Below are 25,985 nucleotides of genomic sequence, written 5' to 3' on the forward strand. Positions count from 1 at the left end.
AAAGTGCATCTTACTGTGCACGTTTCCTCCCTATCAGTGACATAAGGAAGGGCTTATGTCTCTGCTGAAATCAGCCTTTGACAAAGTTTCTCTTGGTTCCTTGTTTTTCCAGAAACCTTGGGTATATGACCTTTGGGAGGTTTGGAATGGCTATCCTAGACAGGTAAGTCACACTGATGTAGTCCCTTCCCTCCTCAGCAGCTTGTCCCCTGATTTAGGTCTGAGTCCCTTCCTGCTCTACGTCCACTTCAGTGAAGTCCTGGAGCTTACTTATCCTTGTTCCTTATTTACCCTTCACCTGTCTCATTCCTTTTTTTTGTTCGTGGTTAATGTAATTATGTATTTGAGTTTAAATTTACCATCTTAGTATTTATTTTCTACTTGTACCACCTGATACATTTCATTTATTGTACTCTTTTCTTACTTTTTTATGGGACAGTGAAGTTTTTAAAAAATTATTACTCTGTTTCTTCCCTTATATTAGCTTTTCAGTTATGCATGTTTTTATTCTTTTAGTAATTATCCTAGAGATTACCATATGCATCCTTCAATTATCAAAGTCTAATGTAAATTAGTGCTTTTACCTCTTTCCAGTCACTGAAAGATCATCAGACTACTCCTATCCCCTCCTTCAAATATTTAAAACCCTACAAGTTACTACAATAATTGATTTTTAAATCAGTCAAATTGCCCTTTCCGTGCTGTTCCTTGGCATCTTGCATTTCCATGCTTCCATCTGGGATTATTATCCTTCTAGCCATAGAAGCCCCTTTGGTTTGCTTGTCTGGAAATGTTATCATTTTACCCTATTTTTTTAAAGGATATTTTTGCTGGGCATAGAATTCTAGGTTAGTAGTTATTTTCCTTAAGCACTTTAAAGAAGTCATTCCATTGTCTTCTGGATCCCCTCAGTTTCTTTAAGAATTCAGTTGTCCGTTTTATTTTTGCTTCTTCAAATGGTGTCCTTTTTCTCTGATTTTAATATTTTGTATTTGTCTTTTAGCAATTTTAATATGATATGTATAAATGTGGTCTTCTGTGAATTTATCCTGCTTATTGTCCATAGTACTTCTTTAATCTGTGGCTTGATGTCTTAAGTCTATTTTGGAAAATTCTTAGTCATTGCTTCTGTTCTTTTCTCTCTCTCCTCTCTTTCTGGAATTCCAATTACAAGTGTGCTAATACGTTAGACCTTTATGCTATAGGTCCCAAAGCTCTCTTATGCTTTCCCTAATATTTTCCATCCTCTTGCCTTATTGCTTCTGTCTATAGGGACACAGTTCTCCACAGACCTCTTGCATTTCTGCATGTCATATGAAGTGATACGCGGACTGACTTTTATTCTGTACTGTCTTTTCAAGGATGTTTGTGTGGCAAGCAACCTTGGAAGATAGAGATAATGTCTCCTCTGGAGCAATTGGTATGCATGTCACTGTCCATTATAAAGATTTAGGTTCCCTAGCTCAGTGTTCCTCTCTGGTAGCAAAACCCACTGCATGTGCAGATGTCACCTGACCCTTTTTGTTTAGCTATGGGAATTGGGATGGGAGAACTGGCCCAAATACTGATATTCTGGCAACTGTATTAGTGTGAATAATAAGCTATCCTTTATCTCTGACCCAGGAGTCTCATATCTTCTATCAGCATTCATGAAACTATGGCAAGCTAACTTGCAAGTAGGGTAAAATCTCAGACCCTTCACAGTTCTGGATGTTTTCTACTTTCATGTCCTCCAGTTCACTAGTGCTTTTTTCAGCAGTGTCTAATCTGCTCTTAAACACATCTTTTGAGTTCTCAATTTTAGTTATGGTATTTTTCATTTCTCAAATTTTCACTTAATTATTTTTTTATGGATTCCAGTTCTCTACTGAAAATTCCCACTAATTTTTAAAAATAACTTTAAATACCTGGTTAGTTTTTAAAGTTATTTTAAAGTCAGAGTCTGATAAATCCAGTATCTTGCTCACCTGTGGGTCTATTTTCTTTCTTATTCCTGTCTCCTTATGCTTGATAACATTTGATTGAATGATAGACATTGCATATGAAAAATAATGCTTAGAAATGGTATTATCTACCTCCTGAGAGGACTTACTTTCACTTCTGTTAAGCAGTTAGAGTAGAGACAGATCACCTTAAGTTTTATCTGTGATTGAACTGATTTAATATAGACTCCAGTCTTTGTGAGGGCAGATGTATTTATAACTTACCCATATTCCTAGGGTATTCCCTTACAGTGGTTTTAAATAAAAGATTATAGTATTTACCAGGACTTCTTTTCCCTGGCTGGCCCTGAATACCAGTTTGCTTCTTAGCACTATGAGATTGCCAAAAGTCCTACTTAACTACTGCTTCTTAGTCTCTGGCCTCTATACTGCTTATAAATTAGCAAATGCAGACTTTATGCTATACATAGGTGTGGTTTTCTTTGAAACTATCCTGCTTAGGGTCTGTAGTACTTCTTGAATTAAGGATGCACTTGAAATAAAGGATTCCATTTAATGCATTTTTCTTCTCTTTGAAATCTTGGCTCCACAGGTTCTGGATGCCTTGGTTGTTCTCCAATGCCTTCAAACAGATTTCTTTTTTTCTGTACTTTATCCATATTTTTAAGTAGTTCTCACTAGGAGAGTTAGTCTCATACAGGCTTGTTTCTCATAGAAGAAAGAAGAAACTCTTATTCTTTCTTGGCCTTATCAAGGATGATGAGTTGACCAGAAAATTATTCCATTTAATGTGTTAGCTTTAGTCTTTACTTCTCAGGTGTGTCAGTTATATGCTGGTGTATAATAAATCATCACCAAAACTTAGTGCCTTAAAACAACAACCATTTATTTGCTTATGATATGGATTAGCAATTTTGGCTAGGCTCAGCCAAGCAGTTCTGCTCCATGTGGTGTTAGCTGAGTTCTTTCATGCATTTTCAGTTAGTTGACAGGCTGGCTAGGGCATATCACATGTCCCTGGTGCCCTCATTTGTATTTTTGTCAGTGGACACCTTGATGCTCTACTTTGTGACCTCCAGCAAGATAGCTCAGGTTTCTTACATGGTGCTTATGAGGTCTCTGATTGCAACATAGTTGCTATGTCCCCTTGACCAAAGGCCAAGATTCAAAGGCCTCCTGGTGATGTTAGAGGACACTGTACCAGGGCATGAATATGAGAAGGTGAGATTCATTGAGGTCATTAATGTTACAACCCATCATACCAAGTAATATAATGTCTCAGCTTAGCTAAAATAAGCATACCGCCCCTCCTATTTTAAAGAAAATTCTAGCCATGGAAATTTCATTGTTTTTTTCAGGAGACATTTTTAGAGTACTTAAATAATTGTATATATTTTATTACTGTCCCATTTGAGAATGGGCCACTTTGGATCACCATCTTGTCACTACAAAAGAGGTTAGGATATCAGATTTGAGTAGTATTCAAGAAATATAAAACAAGGTATTTTGTGGGACAAGCAGAACAGCTTTTCCATTGTTCTTAAGTAAAGATTTTTAAATTATTTTTCGAATTTAACTCTCACTCAACTAAAAGAATGCTTTTACACCTGTTGTAGTTTTATTAAATTTTAAACAAAACGTTTAACTTGACTTTGGAATTCTTGTCTCCCTTTTTAGAAACAAAATGCCTCAAAATATTGTCTCTGATTTCTTCTCAGAAGTTGAAATGTAAAACATTATTATTTGGGAGAATTCTGTGGAATATAAATAGGTATAAACAATAGTTTTAATCCTTAAAATGAGTTGTTTATATGGTGACATTAAAGTAGTGAAAACTCTTGTTTTCCTCAGCCCTTGCTGCCATCTCAGTACTGGTACTACATTTTGGAGATGAGTTTTTATTGGTCTCTCTTATTTAGCCTTGGCTCTGATATCAAGAGGAAGGTAAGTGTCTTATTTACAAAACTACTTTATCCATTTTTTTCAAAAGTTTTTATCCCCCTGCCCCAAATCCTAATCTTTAAATCATATTTTTATATTTGTTCAGTTCCAGTTCATAACTTTTTTGCTTTTATAACACAAAGAATAGTGCAAATATGCTCATACTTTGGTGCCTTGGTAAGTATTTGAAGTGAAACATTATAGAAACTTTAACTTTGAAGCTCTACACTTGTTCAATAAGAAAAGAATTCCCCTTTATGATGTCTGTTTCTTTCTTTTAGTTTGGGAATTTAGTCTTCTTCAGTGCAAAGAAAAAAAGTGCTAGTAGTTTTAATTCCACAGCCACGTCCTTTAGTTGATTACAGACCACTTTATATAATTCTTTTGATGTATTCAGTGACTTTGAAAACATTTTTTCCTTAATTCATTCAAGATCCTTGTTAGAAAACATTGCTTCAAGCACTGTTAGCTTTGCTTTATTTGCAGGGAAACTGAGTCACAGGCATGCTAAATGCATCCTCTGAGGTCACGAAGTGTGGTATTTTAGGAACCGTTTGGTTGTTACTGATTCCTATTTGCTGGTACAGAAAATCATATTATACTCTCAGTGCAGTCACGGATTTCCTCATATACATTAGCAGTACAGATCAAATGACAAGTACTCTTGGCATGTACTTTATATGCTATGCTCTATATAAAAGATTGGTTTGTAGCAAAATTTGAAAATTAAGTTGAATTCAGTATTAAGGAAATAAAACCAAGTTGGCTTGACTAAATGATGTTTGAGTGAGCGATGGTGTACAATCTATCACTAAGGGGCCCAGTCAGCTGCTCAACTGGAGATCTGAAAAGAAACTTACAGAATAAACCATAAGAACATACTGTGAAAAAATCTGATTGAAATGATTTCCTTTTTCAGAAAACTTAATAATAGCTATAGTTTAACTGTTATTAACTTAATTTAGGCTAAGAATATATCAAAATTTAATTGATTGAGTCATCTTCTCAAGGGATAGAATTGAAAATAATCATTATTTAGAAGGTCTTCATAGATATACTCAGGTAGGTTGATCCTGTAATGATCCTATCTTTTTCCCACTTTTGATCCTTTTATTTTTTTCAGTAGTTGCTTTCTCTTTATTATTTACAGGTGCATTGGACACCTTTTCAAAAATTATATGTAGATATATGTCATATATTTGTAAATACACATCTTCAGAGACATAAAATTATTAGGAGTCGGGTAAAGCACAGGCTCTGGAGTCAAATTGCCAAAGTTTGGATCCCTGACTTTACTCATTAACATCTTGAGCTAGTTGGTTACATTTGCTAAACTAGATCTGTCTCCTCATATATAGAGTAGAGCTAAAAATAGTTCTTATCTCCTCCAGTTGTTGTGAGGATTAAACAAGTTAATTCATACAAAGCACTTTCTGGTGTATAGTAAGTACTCAATAAATTAGGCTGTTATTATTATCATGTTTATTCTTTTACTTTGGCTACAAGGAAACTGAAGTCTTTAAGTTTTTTTAAACGTTTTAATCAGGATATTCACAGACCATACAATTAATCTATTTAAAGTGCATAATGCAATGGTTTTGAGTATATTTGTAGAATTCTGCAGTCATCACCACAGTCAATTCTATTTCCATCACCTCAAATAGAAATCCTGTACCCTTTAGCAGTCACTCCCCATTTCTTCTAACCTCCACAGCCCCAGGCAACCACTATCTACTTTCTGCCTCTATGCATTTGCCTCTTTTGGATATTTCATATAAGTGGAATCATACAATATATGTTTTTTTGTATCTGGCTCCTTTCACTTAGCATAATGATTCATTCATGTTGTAGCATGTATCAATAATTCATTCCTTTTTATTAATGAATAATATTCCATTATATGGATATACTACATTTTGTTTATGCAATAATCAATTGATGGATATTTGAGTTGTTTCTACCTTTTTGGCTATTATGAATAATGCTACTATGAACACTGATGTGCAAATTTTTGCACGAACATATATTTTTATTTCTCTCATGTATATACCTAGGGGTGGAATTGCTAGACTACATAGTAGTCCTATGTATAACCTTTGGGGGAATTGTTAGACTCTAGCAAAGCAGCCATGCCATTTTACCTTCCTACCAGCAATGTATAAGGGTTCCAACTTCTCCACATCCTAGCCAACACTTGTTATTGTTTGTCTTTTTTATTATAGCTGTCCTGGTGGGTGTGAAGTATTTTGCTACTGTAGTTATTCCACTTTCATTTGTTCCTTATTTCATATGCAGTAACTCTTATTTTAATAGCTGTGTAGTTTTATTATATTTGTCTTGGAATTAGGCAGGGAATTAACAATAAATGTAAATGTACACAGGAATATGCTTGGGTGTGTATGTATGTCTTTGTGTGTGTGTGTGTGTGTGTGTGTGTGTGTGTACATATATCCAGTGTAGAACAGTGGGAAGAACAGCAGATATTAGGACTTAGATGACAACTATTCAATGCTATCTCAAAGTTAAACGACTTAATCAATGAGGATAACACTTGTTATATCTCCCTCACAAGGATTGTGCTTAAGAATAAAAGTGAAAGCATTTTACAAAGTTCAAAATATGCAGATGTCAGTTGTTAGTTTTAAACTTATTATTATTATTATCTCTTCCAGTGATTGAGAAATAACTGCATTTGCTTAATGGTTTCCATTTCCCCTCATTATATAGGATTTTCTAGCTCATGTCATCCACCACCTGGCTGCTGTTAGTTTGATGAGCTTCTCTTGGTGTGCTAATTATATTCGCAGTGGGACCCTCGTGATGATTTTACACGATGTGGCCGACATTTGGCTGGAGGTAAACGTTTGCCATTAAAAAACTAATAACAATACCATGTCCTGGGTTTAATGTGACTCCTCACAGGAAGAATTGTCTGTGAGTGATTTAGCAGAGCTCTCTGTCCTGAAAACACCCAAAGTCTGCAGATGTCTCTAGGTCCCCAGATCTTTCAAGCTCAAAGAAAGGAAAGCTTTCAGTTTTTAGTTTCTAACCTTCTTTCTCCCTGGTACTCGAGAGAGAGGTTAATTTGTGGGATTCCACTTATGCAAGTTGCATGCAGATATTAGCTTAGGAAGTAAGCTGAGGTATCTGAAGAAGGAATGAACTCTAAGCTTTTAAACGGAAAACTTGGACTATGACATTGTAGATTTTTAAAGTTGGTCGGCACCGTATATTCACTTAAGCGAAGCTAAATACGCACTGAATGCTTGCACCTCCCTGCGTGGACCCTCCTCCAGCTTTAAGGAATGAGAGCCGATGTTTATTTAAATGACATTTATTTTCTAAGGAAGGAATGTTTCAGAGCAGGGGACATTAAAACAAGAGTCTTCCTAATCCCAAACCACACAAAATATAAGGAACAGTGCAAAATTAGGATTGTTTTCTCTACATGTTTCTGATGTGCTTTGGTTCCTGTTTACCCTGAGGCAGTGGGTCCTGCTGTACTTAGAGCCACATTGTTCATAATTTAAATATACTCATTTATAATGAAGCTGGGGAAAATGATGCTAACCCATTTGCATTCAGGATTGCCTCTTCAAGGGCTAATAATTGAATGTAAGTTGATATGGAAGAAATTAAATTTAATTTAATAAGATCTTGTTCTTTTAGATCAGTGTTCAGCAAACTTTTTGGTAAAGAGCCAGGTAGTAAATCTAGCTTTGTGGGCCTCATAGGATCTCTTGTCACATATTTTTCTTTTTTGTTGTTTTTTCTTTTCTCTTATACCCCTTTAAAAATGTGAAAACCATTCTTACCCTTCTTAACTCAAGGGCTGACCAGCTTTAGCCCATAGGCTGAACTGTAATTTGCCAAACCCTGTTCTAGATATAACCAGAAGTCATTTGAAGCCATTTCAAAGCAACTGGCTGTTGTTAAAATATTAGCTGTGTACAGAATTGTATTTCTTGTACGTAATCGTAATTAGACTTGTAAATACCATTCTAATGGTCAAGATTATTATATGTACTTCAGGGCAACACGTGGCTTAGCAGAAGGATTGTGCCAGTTTTTCCATGTGTTGCTTTCTGAATGTAGCCATCTCTGCTATAATTACCTCCTTCTCCGATCATATCTCAGAAACCCTGCCTGAAAATTAAGACCAAATTGGCCATGAGTTAAAAATTTTATGCTACTCTATTCTTCTAACCCTCTAGTTCAATGGCCTTTGGTGTGTGTCCACCATAAAAACAGCTTCATTGTGTTACTAAAAGGGAGCGTTAGGTGTTGGGACTGGGAATAAGCACCGTGTTATCCCTGTCTACCCTGCCATTGACATGACATAGCTCCCTAGGTGACCTGGACAAATCACTTAATGCTTTGTTTCTATCCTCAGCTGTAGCATGAGAAGTCATATCTACCTCCTAGGGTATATTGATCATCAATAATTCTTGATTCACAAGTCAGGATCTAACTTGAGGTTCAGTGAGCGAAGCCAGTACCCTCCATCAGCTGGTGGTAGAAACAACATTGAATAGTGGCGTGGGGCCGATTTTTTATATTCTCCAGGAGTGCCTATTCCATAGCTTCCTCAAGTAGTTTGTTTTAGTGTTTGTCCTCTCAGTCAAGTTGTAATTGAACCCAGACATGGTACAAATTTTACCCCTGTTTAGACCTTCCTAAAGATGGAGACTATTAATCTTTCATGTTCCTTAAGACAGTTGTTGGGTCATTTCTTTATTCTTTCTTTGCAAGGAAGAACAGCCTCAGCATCTACAATTTTTACTCATAAGCAACCTTGTGCCTTCTTCATGCATCTTCATGATCCTCTCTAGTTTTCTGCGTGTTAAGTTTAGATCCAGGACCCAACACTTTAACAGTATCTTGACTGATACTTAGCAAAGGAGAGGGGTTACTCTCTGATACCCATCTTTGCACAGCCCAGAATAGGCCACGTGTGCATTTGCCCAAAGGAGTGCTACTTTGCCATTACAAGTGGGGGCAAAGTAGCACTCTTCATCTCTAGCTTCCTGCCCTGGCCTACCTTCTGACCCTTCAAACAGCTCCCCACTCCATTCCAAGCCCTCTAAACTTCTGGCCTTTCTCCCCATATGCAAGTCCTGCCCAGCTGGCATGCCAGACTTCTGTCTCAGCAACGGAGGCTGTTCCCTTTTGGGCCCCTGCCAATCCCATAGTCTGATCACATTCTTACCCCATGGTAAGTATGGAAAATGCAATGTAAACCATTCCTGAAATGCAATAAGCTGCTTCTCTTGTTCTAGATGGGCCTTGAGGTTCCTGGGTGATTTCAGTTCTGAAACTGGTAGGGCTAAGCCACACCACCCACCTGCCCACCTTCCACCCCCAACTTCAGTCTCTTTCCCATTCAGCCTTGGGCTCCACTGGATAATGCAAGAGAAAAGCCTCGTTACATTAGTACCACATTAAACAACATTTTCTGTAATTCTTTTCACTCGACACAGATAATATGAGCACTACAGGCTAGCATAAAGTAAGTAGAGAAAATCAAGTGCTTGAAACTTTACTTCAACCAGGGCATGGCCCCAAGGGCTGCCTCCTAACTCCACTTCTTCTGTCATCTGCCTTAAAGTAGCCACCTTGATTGCAACATGCCCAGCCCAGCCCAGGACTTAACTCATATCCCAGCCTTTCTTCAATCCAGCTCTCCTCCCAGTTAAATGGAGGAATTCAATAAATGCCCAGATAAAATACATGCTAAAATTAATTATGCTAATTTGTAGTGCTTGTGAAATACAGGAGTAATATTACAGTCTAACTAATTTTTTAAACATTATATTATGCAAAGTTTCAAACATATGACAAGATAAAGAGTATAATGGGCCCAGTGGACCCATCATCCAGCTTTAACAGTTATCAATATGGCCAATCTTGTTTCAGCTATTTCTCATCCATAACCTAACCCCCACCAAGATTTTGAACCAAATCCCAGGTATAATTTAATTTATAAATATTTCATTTAAAAATTTTACATGAATATCACCCTATCTGAATACAATTTCTTTCTATTTTCTCAGTCTGCTAAGATGTTTTCTTATGCCGGATGGAAGCAAACCTGTAACATCCTGTTTTTCATCTTCTCCATCATATTTTTCATCAGCCGCCTCATTATTTTTCCCTTCTGGTGAGTAGACAAGGTGCTGTGTGTGCCTTTGGTCACTGTGCTGAGGTGGCCTTGCATGTTGTTCAGCTTGGAGCATTGCCCTTTCTTTCTTTCTTACACTGATCTCCAGCTATTTGTGCCAAGTTCAGCTGGAAAGAAGAATGTGAAGGGGACATTTTTATAGATAATTAAAACCACACCTTCCAATATGAAAAGCCTTGTTACAAAGGGAGATTAAAGATGTGTAACCAATGGGAAGCAGCAACTCTTACTCTGTGTCTGGTTTCATGAATCTGGATCTTTCTTTATGATTAACAGCTTTTCTAGTTATTCAGTGAAATGTCATTGGCCAATCATCAGCTCTTTAAAAAGAGAGGCAAATTCTGTGTTAAAATTATAATAGTTATAACCACCATTAATTGAATGCCAGACACTGGATTAGGCCCTTTATACATCTTGACACTAGCTACACAACAAATCATAAAGATAGGTATCATCACTTCCAGTTTGCAGATGAGGAGACTGATGCTGATTTCATTTTCCATGATCACTGGTCCTAACAGTGATTTGGACCACTGGCTCTTGGTCAGTCTGTTGATTTTGTTTAGCCAAGAGCTGGCAACGTAGAACCTATGTTGTGTCTCTCCTGACAATCATTCCTTTGGCAAGCATAATTTTCCATGTGTTGATTGACAGAAACCAGAGGAAAAATGTGAGGAAGACATGGATGTTGGAAAGAAGAGCTTAAAACTAACTGTAGTTTGGGGATAGTCTAGGAGTTTCAGATATTCTCAACAGAAAAACTAGTGCTATTGGATGTACTAGGTTCCGGCAGAATGAAATGGGGACCCAGGTTTCAGGCCTGATCCCTTGTGGGTGGAGAGCACCCTTAACTAGCAGCATGCAGGGAAGACTGGTAAGAGAGTGTGGGTGCTGCCTGCCCTGTGGAAGCCAGGTGTGTTCTTTAACCCAGGATTGTGTGTCTTGATTAGACATTTTTTTCTGGAGAGGAGCAGCATCATGAAGTGATGAATTTCACAGATGCAAGTCAGTCCTGGCTCCAGACTTACTACCTGTGTGATCTTGTACAGGTTAGATCATTTCTCTGTGCCTCAGTTTCTCATCTGTAAAATGTAAATAAGGGTTGTCATGAGCCTTAATTGAAGTAATACATATGAAATAGCTTAGAACAGCGTCTGGAACATAGTAAGGATTCAGTAAATGCCAGCTGTTATTACTAAAATTATTAATGAGTCTGAGAATTTGAAATTTAATCTAGAGTCAAATCTGAGATACATGTTTAAGATATTCTTCTTGGTTAATGAATCATATTACCATCACTTTTGCTTTGGCTGATCAGGTGTGTTTATGAGATTAGATTATTGTACAATAGCAACTATTGATAGGGTAAGTATTGACTTGCAGATAGCAGTTGAGTTGTGGCTTTTCAGTGTGACTTTCATGGTGCTCTAAATCCAGCATTTGCCCATTGGTGACACTTATTTTGTTCAAAAAGTACCATGTGTTCCAGTTATCTATAGCTGTATAACAAACCTTTTGAAAAATTTAGTGGCTTAAGGCAGTAGTGAGCAAACTTTTTTTTATAAGGGGCCATAGAATAACTGTTTTAGGCTTTGAGGGCCATATATGGTCTCTGTTGCATGTTTTTCTTTGTTTGGTTCTGATTCTTTTACAACCCTTTAAAAATGTACCAAACCTAGCTTAGATCACTGGCTGTGGAAAAACGGGCTGCAGGCCAGACTACCAACACGCCATGTTTTGCAGGGCTCTTTCTTAAAACAACAATACATTATTATTACTATTTCTTATGGATCTGGGAGTTGACAGGCATCATCTACATGGTTTTCACTCATGTGGTTACAGTCAGATGGTCACTGGGCAGTCAAGGTTGGAGTTTTCTTGAAGGCTTCCTCACTCACAAGGTTCAGGTGACACCCGTGATATCAGCTGGTTGATGCTGATTGCTGGTTGGGACCACTGCTGGGCCTGTCAGCTGGAACACATGCCCATGCCCCTCCACTGGCCTGACCTTCTCTTAGCACAGCAGATAGATTTCAAGGGTGAGCAGTTCAAGAGAGAGCTTGGCAGATGCTGTCTCCTTTTATAACCCAACTTCAGAAGTCACAGCATGTCACTTCCAGCCTCATTTTCTTCATTAAATCCAAGTCACTAAAGCCAGCTCATATTTAAGGGAAGGAAATTTAGACTCCATTTCTTGATGGGAATAGTTTCAAATAATTTGTAGAGATTTTGTTGTTGTTGTGGTGGTGGTGGTGGTGGTACGCGGGCCTCTCACTGTTGTGGCCTCTCCCGTTGTGGAGCATAGGCTCCAGACGCGCAGGCTCAGCGGCCATGGCTCACGGGCCCAGCTGCTCTGCAGCATGTGGGATCTTCCCGGGCCAGGGCACGAGCCCGTGTCCCCTGCATCGGCAGGCGGACTCTCAACCACTGCGCCACCAGGGAAGCCCTGTAGAGATATTTTTAAAGCACACATCTTGGAAGTTCTCGGTCTGGAGAACTCTCTGAGAAGCTTCTAAGTGTTGCTGCTGTGGTTGACTACTGATTCAGCATCAAAGGATCTTCGCCTCGGACCTTCCCATGATGTCTCAAAATCAACAGGCCAGCTAACTCTGCCTCATAGACAGTCGAACATTGGGTTGGGGTTGAGTAGAGTGTTACTTTCCCACATACCCTCAACTTTAAAATCCTAGATTTAAGTGACTTCCCTGGTGGCACAGAGGTTAAGAATCCACCTGCCAATGCAAGGGACACAGGGTCGACCCCTGGTCTGGGAAGATCCCACATACCGTGGAGCAACTAAGCCTGTGTGCCCCAACTACTGAGCCTGCACTCTAGAGCCCACAAGCCACAACTACTGAGCCCATGTGCCATGACAACTGAAGCCTACGTAGCTAGAGCCTGTGCTCTGCAACAAGATAAGCTACCACAATGAGAAGCCCACGCACCACAACGAAGAGTAACCCCCACTCACCGCAACTAGATAGCCCATGCACAGCAATGAAGACCCAATGCAGCCAAAAATAAATAAATGAATAAAAATTTTAAAGAAAAAGAAAGGAGGGGCTTCCCTGGTGGCGCAGTGGTTGAGAGTCCGCCTGCCGATGCAGGGGACACAGGTTCGTGCCCCAGTCCAGGAAGATCCCACATGCCAAGGAGCGGCTGGGCCCGTGAGCCATGGCCGCTGAGCCTGCGCGTCCAGAGCCTGTGCTCTGCAACGGGAGAGGCCACAACAGTGAGAGACCCGCATACCGCAAAAAAAAAAAAAAAAGAAAAGAAAAGAAAAAGAAAGGAGAATGATCAAACCAGAAGAAATAAAGACATTATTTAAAAAAATCCTAGATTTAAGAACTCATTCTCTTGCCAGCATTTCTGGATTTCAAGGAGAATTAGTTACATGCATTTGGCATTTTCTTGATCTTGATACTTTGCTGAATTCAGCCTACTGCAGAGGGCAACCAGTACCACTGTTTGCTGTCTTCAGGAGGCTGGGCTGTGAATAAACCAGTATTAACAGACTTGACTGGAAAAATGTTTTGTGGGTAAAAATTCTTCTGTACTGACATTGACTGATCTTCATTGTTTGGAAGCTTAAGGAGAACCTCACCAAGCTACTGGAAGTTTGGGAGATGGGTTTTTCATGGTTTTTGAAAGCATTAGTTGCAGTGTATTACTCTGACTTAAATAGCCATCCCATCAGCTTGAACATGTTACACAACCAAGTGGTGGTACCAAAGAGGAAAAGTCAGTTCCTTGTTGTTAGTCTGGCTCCCACCATCTGTCTAAAACTTGTAACTCTGCAGACTCACTTTTCAAGGATATTTTATTAGTCCAGATTTGTTGGGAATTTACCGTGGACCAAACAAAGTGCAGACAGGCCCATTTCAAGATTCAGATATTTTAGAGGTTCTGTGGGAGGTGGTTCGCCATCTAGTTGCTCTGTTCTTCTCAACTGCTTTTGTTGTACATTTTGTGGTGAGGTGAAGGGTTGAGTGGGGAGAAAGGTGACTGGGGTGGTGCCATCTGAAAGTCATCTGAAACCTTGAGAAAAAGAACAGGAGGTTTTGGGTTTTGTTTTGTTTTTTTTGCGGAGCACAGGCTCCAGACGCGCAGGCTCAGCGGCCATGGCTCACGGGCCTATCCGCTCCGTGGCATGTGGGATCTTACCGGACCAGGGCACGAACCTGTGTCCCCTGCATCAGCAGGCGGACTCTCAACCACTGCGCCACCAGGGAAGCCCAGAACAGGAGTTTTACATCACGCGTGTCTTTCCCTTTCTTCTCCTTTCCTTTTATTCCCCCAGCCTCAAGCAGATTTGCTTTCCCCTCATGAGTTTCCTTTTGTGTCCATACAACTGTGTCCTCAATTCTCCTTTCTTCCTGCTCTTTTCAGGGATCTAATTTAGCCAGTTTTCAGTCAGTGTCAGCAAGAGTTAATTACCTTGATTTTCTAAACAGTGTTACTGTCAACATTAGGTAGACATTCCAGTTGGCACTGGCCAAACTGTTTTAATCTAATTGCCTGGTCACCCCCATTTATTTGCACTTTTCTTCAAAAACATTTAAATCTCAGGCTTATGTAATTCACATTGTATTCCCAACTATTGTATTAAAATAATGACTTCTACATTTGTGAATTATTGGTTGTATCTATCTACTTGAATATTATACAAATACCACCCAAGATCATTCGGTTAGAAAGACCCTCCGAAGATCAGATAAACAGTTCCCCTGACTCCTGACAATTTTCCTCCATAAATAAAAAGAGCAGATAATAATTTAGTCCAGGCTGATTGATCTGAAGGGAAGGTGCACTGTTTCAACTGAAGTTTCCAAGTGGGAGTGCTGGCTCATTGCTTTGTTTCTTGAACTCACCACTGCTAGATGTTGTAAGGAGCTCACGGATGAGTGAGACGCAGCTCCTAGCCTGCAGCAGTTCATGATGGCAGTAGAAGAAATCTTTGTGTCCACCACCTTTTCCATGTATTTGAAGGCTGTTAATACTGACCCATATTTTTTGGATATTCCAAAAAGAAAAAAATAAAACATTTCCTGCAAATCAAAACTACAATGAGGTATCACCTCACACTAGTCAGAATGGCCATCATTAAAAAGTCTACAAATAATAATTGCTAGAGAGGGTGTGGAGAAAAAGGAACCCTCCTACACTGTCAGTGGGAACGTAAGTCAGTGAAGTCACTAAGGAGAACAATATGGAGGCTCCTTAAAAAACTAAAAGATAGAGTTACCATGTGATCCTACAATCTCACTCTTGAGCATATATCTTGGAAAAGATGAAAACTCTAATTCAAAAAGATACATGCACCCCAGTGTTTATTGCAGCACTATTTACAATAGCCATGACATGGAAGCAACCTAATTGTCCACTGACAAATTAATGGATAAAGAAGATATGGTACATATATACAATGGAATATTACTCAGCTGTGACAAAGAATGAAATAATGCCATTTGCAGCAATATGTATGGACCTAGAGATTATCATACTAAGTGAAGTACAATAAGACAGAGAAAGACAAATAATCATATGATATCACTTATATGTGGAATCTAACAAAATGATGCAAAGGAATTTATTCACAAAACAGAAATAGACTCACAAACATAGAAAACAAAGTATGGTGGTTACCAAAGGGGAAACAGGGGGAGGGATAAATTAGGGCTTTGGGATTAATAGGTACACACTACTATATATAAAATAGGTAAATGACAAGGACCTACAAAGGAATTATATTCAATATCTTATAATAACCTATAATGGAAAAGAATCTGAAAAAGAATAGATACATATATGTATAACTGAATCACTGCTGTACACTTGAAACTAACACAACATTGTAAATTAAATAGACTTCAATTTTAAAAATGGTTAAGAAAATAAAAAATAAAACATTTCCAACAGTGAATAATACTCAAATAAATAGCTTCCTTATCTCCAAGGGTACATATGCTAGTGGTAACTTTATTTTCCCCACCAGTGGTTCACAGGACTTTGGGCTTCATCTTTTGATGACCCAGGTCTCACTGGTGTAGAAAGATGGTACCCTGAGAAGCCTCATACGAAAGAGAATTTTGTGGGTGATGAGGCCATATAAACCCTTGAAATGGGTATCAGAGAGAGGACAGTTTTAAGAAAAGATGAGACACAAAAAAGCTGAAAGCATACAGCAGTGCTCTTAGCTGATGTCCATCAGAGAGAGACAAGAGTGAGGACACGATGGTCCTTTCTTTCCTCCTAAGGCCTGGGGCCTGTGTTCTGAATGGTGAGTCAGGGGCAGAGCAGGGGTGCCAGGGTCAGCTTCCTCGCCCTCCTGGGATGGCACAGTGCCCTTCCCACAGTCATCAGAGGAGAGGAGGGCCTGCACCATGCCAGAGAGGCTCTGTTGAAGTATCTCAGAACTGGACTTTCCAGTCACAAAGCTTATAGAGGAGAGGGCAAATGACACTGCAGGTGTTTGCTCTGCGTCTCATTCAACAAGGAGCCCTCAGGGGAGCTCCTTCCCACACCCACAGGCTTGACACTTCTGTTGCTGCTTGTAAACTTATGAAGGACAGCTACAACAATCCATAGAATTTTAGAATTTTAAATTCATAATTTAGTCCAACCCCTTTATTCATTTATGTGTTTGGAAATAATTTTAAGTTTATAGGATAATTTCAAGTATATCACAGAGAACTCTTAGATATTGCCTTTACCCAGATTTACCAGTTAACGTTTCCCCCATTTGCTTTGTCATTTCTTCCTCTCTCTCTGTTTCTCTTTCTCTTTCTCTCTCAACACACACACACACACACACACACACACACACACACGTGCTCACACATGTGGGTGTGTGTATATATATATATACATATATATATGTATACATATTTTTTCTGAACCAGTTGAAAGTTGAAACCATCACGTCCTTTTAATCCTAAATAGTTCAGTGTGTATTTCCTAAGGACAAGGACATTTTTCTACAGAATCACAGTATAGTTATCAATTTCAGGAAAGGTAGCAATCTACCATCCGTGTTTCAGTTTTGTCAGTTGATCCGATAGTGCCTTTCATTGCTTTTTTTCCCTCACTATTGGATTTGGCCCAGGATCACATTCTGCATTCAGTTGTCATCTGCCGGGAATAGTCCTTACCCCTTCTTGCCTTTCGTGTCATAGATATTGTTGAAGCGTTGCAACCCTGTTTGTTTTTCACGTGAGAAGTTAAGATAGTTCCAGGATCGCACAGCTAGTTATGAAAGAATCAAGATTAGAAACAGGACATTTGAAACACAAAAGAGATATGTTTCCAGTTAAGTTACTAAATTTGATAATTAAGAGCAGGCATCATTGCCTTACCTAAGTATTATTAAGTTTTCTTCAACGACTTGGTCACTTCGAAATATAAGCCATCTCTCGAATGTTAGGTGAGCAATTACGCACCTGTAGAACCAGTATTTGTTATCCTGAAAAGGCTTAATGCTCACACCTACAATTAGCAAGAAAAAAATACCTTTAACTTTCATTAGAAAAATTACTTTTGGTGGCTGCCTTATCCAGCCCAGCAAAACCAACTACTATTTATACCAACAATGTGATTTTTTTCAAACCATGTAAACTTTGGTGATAAAGAGTAAAAATGGGGGGAAAAACCTAAAACAGGAAAAAGGCCGAGCTTTGCAATCCACAGGCACCATGGTAGTGCATCCGTTTGTACAGGTTAAAGGCCAGCGTACAGAGCAGAATTGAGGAGTATTCTCTGTGAAAAGGGAGATTCCACAGGACCCACAAGGTGAATGTGCAAGTGTTTGTGGATTCACTCGTGTGTCTGCGCACCTGATACACAAAATTGAGAAAGGCAGATTTGTTTTTTTTCCTTCCCATTCTCCTTTTAGCAAAGGACCAGAAGAAATCAAGGCTGAGAGATTGGACCATCTTTTAGTGAGGGCAGTGAGACCCATAGAAAGAGGCCCTGAAAATGCAACTGAAGCCCCATAACTGCTGTCCTCCCTTCGGAACTCCTCTTCACTTCTTGGGCCTCCTGTCCCCTCTGTCCTCCCACAGCACAGGGTCCCCACTCCTCCTTAGCCGGCTCCTCCCCTCCAAAGCGGCCTCCTCCTTCTCCATGATATGCAGAAAATCCAGCTATTTCAGCGGCACCCTCCCCGGGTGTTGCCCTCCCTGTGTTATTAACAAAGCCCTCTGCAGTAGGAAAGGGGGTGGTGGTGGAAAGCCACCTCGTCATAATGATGGTAATAGTAATGTTATAACTACCATTTCTGAGTGTTTACTATATGCTAAGCTCTTCCCATTTGTCAACTCATTTAATTCTCATAACAACCTGACAAGGTGAGACCTGTTTTATTACAGAAGAAACTAAAGCCCAGAGAAGCTATGTAACTTGCTGCAGACCCCAGGGAAGCCATGATCCAAATCTAGCGGGCTTCAGCACCCATGCCATTGACCTCTCCTCTCTGCAGTGGCTTGGCTGTCTCTGAAGGCATTTGTGTTTAATGGCAGTCTCTTCTGTTTCTAGGACTCTGCAGTTTGCAAAGCTGGCTGTGTGTGTCTCTGGAGCCGCTCATTCAGAGATGTGGGGTTAGTTCTACCCCTAACTAGAGGGTAGGTTGTGGGAGGTTGTGCAGGTTACCAGGCAAGAAAATAGCAGCCTTAGTCCTGGAGCCCAGCTCTGATGATTCTAGGCCAGGTGTATCACTCTTCTTTCTAAAACTGGCGAAGCTTCCCAAAGCTCTTACAAGGAAGGCCACACCCTTGACCTTGACTTTCAAGGCCAACAGGAGATGGCTGCATTCACCAATCCAGCTTTATCTTCACCCCACCCCCACCCGCTGCCACTCTTCTCCCTGAAACCACACTGGTCTTCTTTTAGCCCTTGAATTTTCCATGATGCCTCCACCTGAGAGTTTTGTATATGTCCTTTCCTCTGACTGGAATCCTCTTTTCTGTGTCTTCCCTTCAACTAGAGGGAAGAGGGAAATCTCCATTCAGTCAGAACCCTGCAATATGCTCCCTGTCCTTTTCTTTCTTTGCATGGACCACAGTGAGTTTAATTATATGTTTAAGTAATTATTCACATTCTCTGATAGAATGCATGAAGGAGATATTTTTTAGTAGATTCCTTTGTTAGTTTTGACACTGACAAATTCCCAGTAGGAGACCTTGTATGGGACCAGGCCCTGGAACAGGTGATGGGAGGATACAGAGATGAAGGCATCATGGCTCATGCCTTTGGAAAGCTTGCTAGCTAATGAGGAGTCAACTAATATAAGAGCTTTTACTGCAAGGCAGGGTGAATCAGCCAAATGCTCTAAAGAAGCTGGTAGCAGGGGAGCCCAGAGAAAAGTTATAAATTCAGAGGTGATCAGAATAGCACAGAGATTTTGGTATGGAGAGGCCCCTGCTTTGATAGGTGAAAAGAATTTCAGTTGAAAAGGGGAAGGGCATTATAGGCTAAGTGAGTCCAGAATAAGGCACACAATTACTTAAGGACCCAGGAAATCAGAATAGCAAATTGGCTTTATATATATTATTTCCTTTAATCCCTGTGAATGCAGGCACCAAAATGTAAGCCCTACTAGTTCAGGAATTTCAGTCTGTTTTATTCATTGCTGGCTCCCACAAAGTTCCTGGTAACACTTTGGTGCTTAATAAATATTTATTGAATGCATAAGGTATTTTTTTTTAATTTATTTTTGGCTGCGTTGGGCCCTCATTGCTATGCACGGGCTTCCTCTAGTTGTGGCAAGCGGGGGCTACTCTTCGTTGCGGTGCGTGGACTTGTCATTGCGGTGGCTTCTCTTGTTGCGGAGCACGGGCTCTAGGCGTGCAGCTTTGGTAGTTGTGGCACACGGGCTCAGTAGTTGTGGCTCATGGGCTCTGGAGCACAGGCTCAGTAGTTGTGGCACACAGGCTTAGCGGCTCCACAGCAATGTGGGACCTTCTTGGACCAGGGCTCGAACCTGTGTCCCCTGCACTGGCAGGTGGTTTCTTAACCACTGCGCCACCAGAGAAGTCCCCTATATTATTTTAAGTAGTGTCAGTCCCTACTCTGTGTCAATCTACTAGGTTAACACTACCACCTCCCAAAGTCCTTCAATCCATTAGGTCCTTTCAAAGTCCTGCTAGTGTTAGAGGGTCTCCTGCAGAGGTGAGGGCTGGCTGTGGCTCACCGTGGGGTCAAGGACACTGGCAGCAGAAGCTCTGGGAAGCATTTCCCGGTGTGAGGTCTCCCAGAGTCCACCATCAGCCCCACCAAAGAGCCAGGCAGGCTCCAGTGCTGGGTTGCCTCAGGCCAAACAACGAACAGGGAGGGAACCCAACCCCACCCATCAGCAGACAAGCAGATTCAATGTTCTTTATAATACAGTGAAAATTTGGAAACAACTTAAATGTCTATCAATAAGGGATTAGCTAAATAAGTTATAAGATCTATAAGTGGATTTCTACGCAGCTATTACATAGGATGGTATATAGTATGGGTTGGCAAACTGGCTCACAGGCCAAATCCAGTTCACTGACTGTTTTTTGTTAATAAAGTTTTACTGGCACACAGCCACACTCATTTACTGATATATTTTCTATAGCTAGTTTCGCACTACAATGGTCACTTGAACCTTTGCAACCGAAACCAAATGCCCCAGAGGCCTGAAATATTTACTGTCTGTCCCTATACAAAAATGTTTGCTGACCCCTGATTTATAAATATGTTCATTGTCATGGAAAGCTCTCTGTAACATATTATTGAGTGATAAAAGCAGGGTAAAAAATCACAACCATAGTGTGATCCCTGTTATATGAAATCATGTGGTAATGGGGAAGGGGGAGAAACACCTTAAATAATGTATTTTTAGGAAAGATGTCTTAAATTATGTTCACCAGACATAATATATACTGGGTTACCTGTGAGTTGTGAGATTTTAATTTAATTTTTACTTAACCTCTTTATATTTTTCTGTAATTCCTAAGTTTCTAAAAAATTTTACATAAGTAAAACGGATAAATGGCTATTATTTTTGTTATATTGAGTTCAGAGTTCATATTATTTCTTTTAAAAAAATTAATTAACTAATTTATTTATTTTGGGCTGCATTGGGTCTTCGTTGCTGCATGCGGGCTTTCTCTAGTTGCGACAAGCGGAGGCAACTCTTCATTGCAGTGCGCGGGCTTCTCATTGCGGTGGCTTCTCTTGTGGAGCATGGGCTCTGGGCACGCGGGCTTCTGTAGTTGTGGCACACAAGCTCAGTAGTTGTGGCTTGTAGGCCCTAGAGCCCAGGCCCAGCAGTTGTAGTGCATGGGCTTAGCTGCTCCGCAGCCTGTGGGATCTTCCTGGACCAGGGCTTGAACCTGTGTCACCTGCATTGGCAGGCGGATTCTTAACCCCTGTGGCACCAGGGAAGTCCCATATTATTGCTTTTTGAATAAAGGTCTTAAACTAATAACTCACAAAGAAAGGAAATAGAGCTACTAAGCAGACTGTCAAAGGGAACTGTCAAAGGTTGAAAAAAATGCAAGCTGAAATTGTTTTGGAGGGAGGATGGGGCAGCCTGCAGGGGCAGCAGCTCCTGCCTTCTCTGCATCTCGGTAACCAGGGGTAGAAGGAAGCCTCAGGTGAAACCCCAAGTCAGACCCCACACTGCATCCCACTGTCTCATCTCTCACCCCTCGTTTTTCTTTTACCATTTGGTTTGTGGTTCTATCTGTTCGTGTTTTTTTTTTTTTCCTTCTTTTCTTCTGAGCCGTGTGGCTGGCAGGGTCTTGGTGCTGTGGCCAGGTGTCAGGCCTGAGCCCCCAAGGTGGGAGAGCCTAGTCCAGGACATTGGACCACCAGAGACCTCCTGGCCCCATGTAATATCAATCAGCGAGAGCTCTCCGATAGATCTCCATCTCAACACTAAGACCCAGCTCCACCCAACGGCCAGCAAGCTCCAGGGCTGGACGCCCCATGCCAAACAACTAGCAAGACAGGAACACAACCCCACCCAATAGCAGAGAGGTTGCCTAAAGTCATACTAAGTTCACAGACACCCCAAAACACACTGCCGGACGTGGCCCTGCCCACCAGAAGAACAAGATCCAGCCCCACCCACGAGAACTCAGGCACAAGTCCCCTCCACTAAGAAGCCTACACAAGCCACTGAACCAACCTCACCCACTGGGGGAAGACACCAAAAACAACAGGAACTGTTAACCTGCAGCCTGTGAAAAGGAGACCCCCCAAAAAAGTAAGTTAAACAAAATGAGAAGACACAGAAATATGCAGCAGCTTAAGGAGCAAGGTAAAAACCCACCAGACCAAACAAATGAGGAGGAAATAGGCAGTCTACCTGAAAAAGAATTCAGAATAATGATAGTAAAGATGATCCAAAATCTTGGAAATAGAATGGAGAAAATACAAGAAACATTTAAAAAGGACCTAGAAGAGCTAAAGAGCAAACAGATAATGATGAACAAAACAATAAATGAAATTAAAAATTCTCTAGAAGGAATCAATAGCAGAATAACTGAAGCAGAAGAATGGATAAGTGACCTGGAAGATAAAATAGTGGAAATAACTGCTGCAGAGCAGAGTAAAGAAAAAAGAATGAAAAGAACTGAGGACAGTCTCAGAGACCTCTGGAACAACATTAAACGCACCAACATTCAAATTATAGGAGTCCCAGAAGAAGAAGAGAAAAAGAAAGGGACTGAGAAAATATTTGAAGAGATTATAGTTGAAAACTTCCCTAACATGGGAAAGGAAATAGTCAAGTGCAGGAAGCACAGAGAGCCCCATACAGGATGAATGCAAGGAGAAACACACCAAGACACATATTAATCAAACTATCAAAAATTAAATACAAAGAAAAAATATTAAAAGCAGCAAGGGAAAAGCAACAAATAGCATGTAAGGGAAACCCCATAAGGTTAACAGCTGATCTTGCAGCAGAAACTCTGCAAGCCAGAAGGGAGGGGCAGGACATTTTTAAAGTGATGAAAGGGAAAAACCTACAACCAAGATTACTCAGCAAGGACCTAAATGTAAGACCAGACACTATAAAACTCTTAGAGGAAAACATAGGCAGAACAACACTCTATGACATAATTCACAGGAAGATCTTTTCTGACCCACCTCCTAGAGAAATGGAAATAAAAACAAAAGTAAACAAATGGGACTTAATGAAACTTAAAAGCTTTTGCACAACAAAGGAAACCATAAATAAGGCAAAAGGCAACCCTCAGAATGGGAGAAAATATTTGCAAATGAAGCAACTGACAAAAGGTTAATCTCCAAAATTTACAAGCAGCTCATGCAGCTCAATATTAAAAAACAAACAACCCAATCCAAAAATAGAATAGCTAAACAGACATTTCTCCAAAGAACATATAAGATGGCCAAAAAACACATGAAAAGATGCCCAGCCTCACTAATTAGTAGAGAAATGTAAATCAAACCTACAGTGAGGTATCACTTCACACCAGTCAGAATGGCCATTATCAAAAAATCTACAAACAATAAATGCTGGAGAGGGTGTGGAGAAAAGGGAACCCTCTTGCACTGTTGGTAGGAATGTAAACTGATACAGCCACTATGGAGAACAGTATGGAGGTTCCTTAAAAGACTAAAAATAGAGCTACCATATGACTTAGCAATCCCACTACTGGGCATATACCTTGAGAAAACTGTAATTCAAAAAGAGACCTGTAACACAATGTTCATTGCAGCACTGTTTGCAATAGCCAGGACATGGAAGCAACCTAAGTGACCATCAGCAGATGAATGGATAAAGAAGATGTGCCACATATATACAAGAAATGAAATTGAGTTATTTGTAGGGAGGTGGATGGACTTAGAGTCTGTCATACAGAGTGAAGTAAGTCAGAAAGAGAAAAACAAATACTGTAAGCTAACACATATATATGGAATCTAAAAAAGAATGGTTCTGATGAGCCTAGGGGCAGGATAGGAATAAAGACGCAAATGTAGAGAATAGAATTGAGGACACAGGGAGGGGGAAGGGTAAACTGGGATGAAGTGAGAGAGTAGCACTGACATATATATACTACCAAATGTAAAATAGATAGCTAGTGAGAAGCAGCTGCATAGCACAGGGAGGTCAGCTCAGTGCTTTGTGATCACCTATAGGGGTGGGATAGGGAAGGTGGGAGGGAGGCTCAAGAGGGAGAGGATATGGGGATATATGTATACATATAGCTGATTCACTTTGTTATACATCAGAAACTAACACAATACTGTAAAGCAATTATACTCTAATAAAGATGTTAAAAGAATTGTTTTATTTTTTAAATTAGCAAATTTTAAACCCACTTAATACTGGTTAGGGGGGTTCAATAAAACTCTTCTTTCATAAATTGCTGGTCACCTTCTAAATTGTTATAATTTTGGAAAATAATCTGGTAAAGTCTTAATAGCTTTTAATATAAGCTTGAACTTCTGTACTTTTAATGTATGCCTTGGAATAGTATTCTCACCTTTAGGAATATACTTTATTCTTCATTTTCTTTATTTTCTTTATTTTCTAAAGAAATAAACTTTGATTTGGGAAAGACAATATACACCAAGTTTTTCAGGTAAAATGTTTTTGATTTAAAGTTAAATGGAATTGAACGTAAGATCCCACGTGTGCTACTTTTACTAGAGTGGCAAAGTCTCTACAGGACAATAGCAAGTGCTGCTCAGGATGAGCAGCAACTGGAGCTTTCGGACGTTGCTGGTAGGGATGCAACACAGCCACTCTGGGAAACAGCTTTTCAGTTTCTTATAAAGTTAAACATATACTTTCAGTGTGATACCCAGCAATCCCAACCCTATGTATTTTATCCTTGAGAAATGAAAACTTATGTGCACACAAAAACCTGTACATAAACATTTATAGAAGTTCTGTCCATAATTGTCAAAAACTGGAAATAATACAAATGTTCTGTAATGGGTACATCCACACAATGGAATGCAACTCAGTAATAAAAAAAAAGGAGTGTGCTGTTGATACCCACAACTTGCATGAATCTCAAAGGCTCTATGCTGAGTGAAAGAAGGCAGTCTCAAAAGCTGGCACACTGTATGATTCCATTTGTATGGCCTTCTTGAAAAGACAAAATTAAAGGGATGGAGAATAGATAAGGGGTTGCTGAGTGTTAGGCCTGGGGATGTGACTACAAAGGGACAGCACTGGTGTTTGGGGGATAATGGAACTGCTCTGTCTCCATATTGTGGTGGTAGTTACACAAATCTATGCACATATTATAATTCATAGAACTGCACACCCCAAAATAGTCAATTTTACTATATGTTAATTTAAAAATAAAATTAAAATAAATATATGTAGGAAAAAATAGAAGATAACACACAGAAATTACAGTATTATTTGTTTAAAATCATGATTTTATGGGCAACTTTCTTATTTTTCCAATTTTATATGAATAAATTATTTTTATAATTCGAATAATATACTTACAAACAAACCTATCCAGGAACTCTAAAATCCTAGCAGTGTATGCAGTTTGGGAAGACAACAGATAGCCTTCATACTGCAATTGTATCTGAAGGCACTGTGCATTCTGGTCATTGAGGGCGGTTCAAATTGTGTCCAGGAGTCTGTTTATGAAATTAATAAAGTATGCAATTCACTTTAGAAAGTGGAAGTAGAAGTAATAACAGAACTTTTGCTTCCTTAAAAAGTCTCTTTTATCCACAAAATTTGTAGAATTCCTCACTCACTTTTTTTTTTCCCTCATTCACTTTTGATGCCAAATAAATGAGATTGTGTCAAAAGGCAATAATAACCCCATATACACATTCATTATCTTGTGTTATCCAATCCTGAGAAGGTGAGTGGGGTTAGTGTACACTCATCTCTTTGCAGAGAGGAAACCGAGGTAAAGAAACATTGGAGTGTAGGCAACATG

General features: G+C 39.7%; 1 protein-coding gene across 1 annotated transcript in view; it reads left to right on the top strand.

The window, feature by feature from the left end:
• Positions 1-25,985, top strand: part of CERS3 (ceramide synthase 3) — a 95,805-nt gene that overhangs the window by 28,568 nt on the left and 41,252 nt on the right. Inside the window, exons 5-8 of the mRNA XM_007458460.1 lie at positions 113-163; positions 3,795-3,887; positions 6,612-6,740; positions 9,938-10,044. Of these exons, the coding sequence (XP_007458522.1) occupies positions 113-163; positions 3,795-3,887; positions 6,612-6,740; positions 9,938-10,044 (380 nt within the window). The remainder of the gene's footprint in view (positions 1-112; positions 164-3,794; positions 3,888-6,611; positions 6,741-9,937; positions 10,045-25,985) is intronic.

This window comes from Lipotes vexillifer, unplaced genomic scaffold (assembly GCF_000442215.2).
Source record: "Lipotes vexillifer unplaced genomic scaffold, Lipotes_vexillifer_v1.1 scaffold626, whole genome shotgun sequence".
Classification (NCBI taxonomy): Eukaryota; Metazoa; Chordata; class Mammalia; order Artiodactyla; family Lipotidae; genus Lipotes; species Lipotes vexillifer.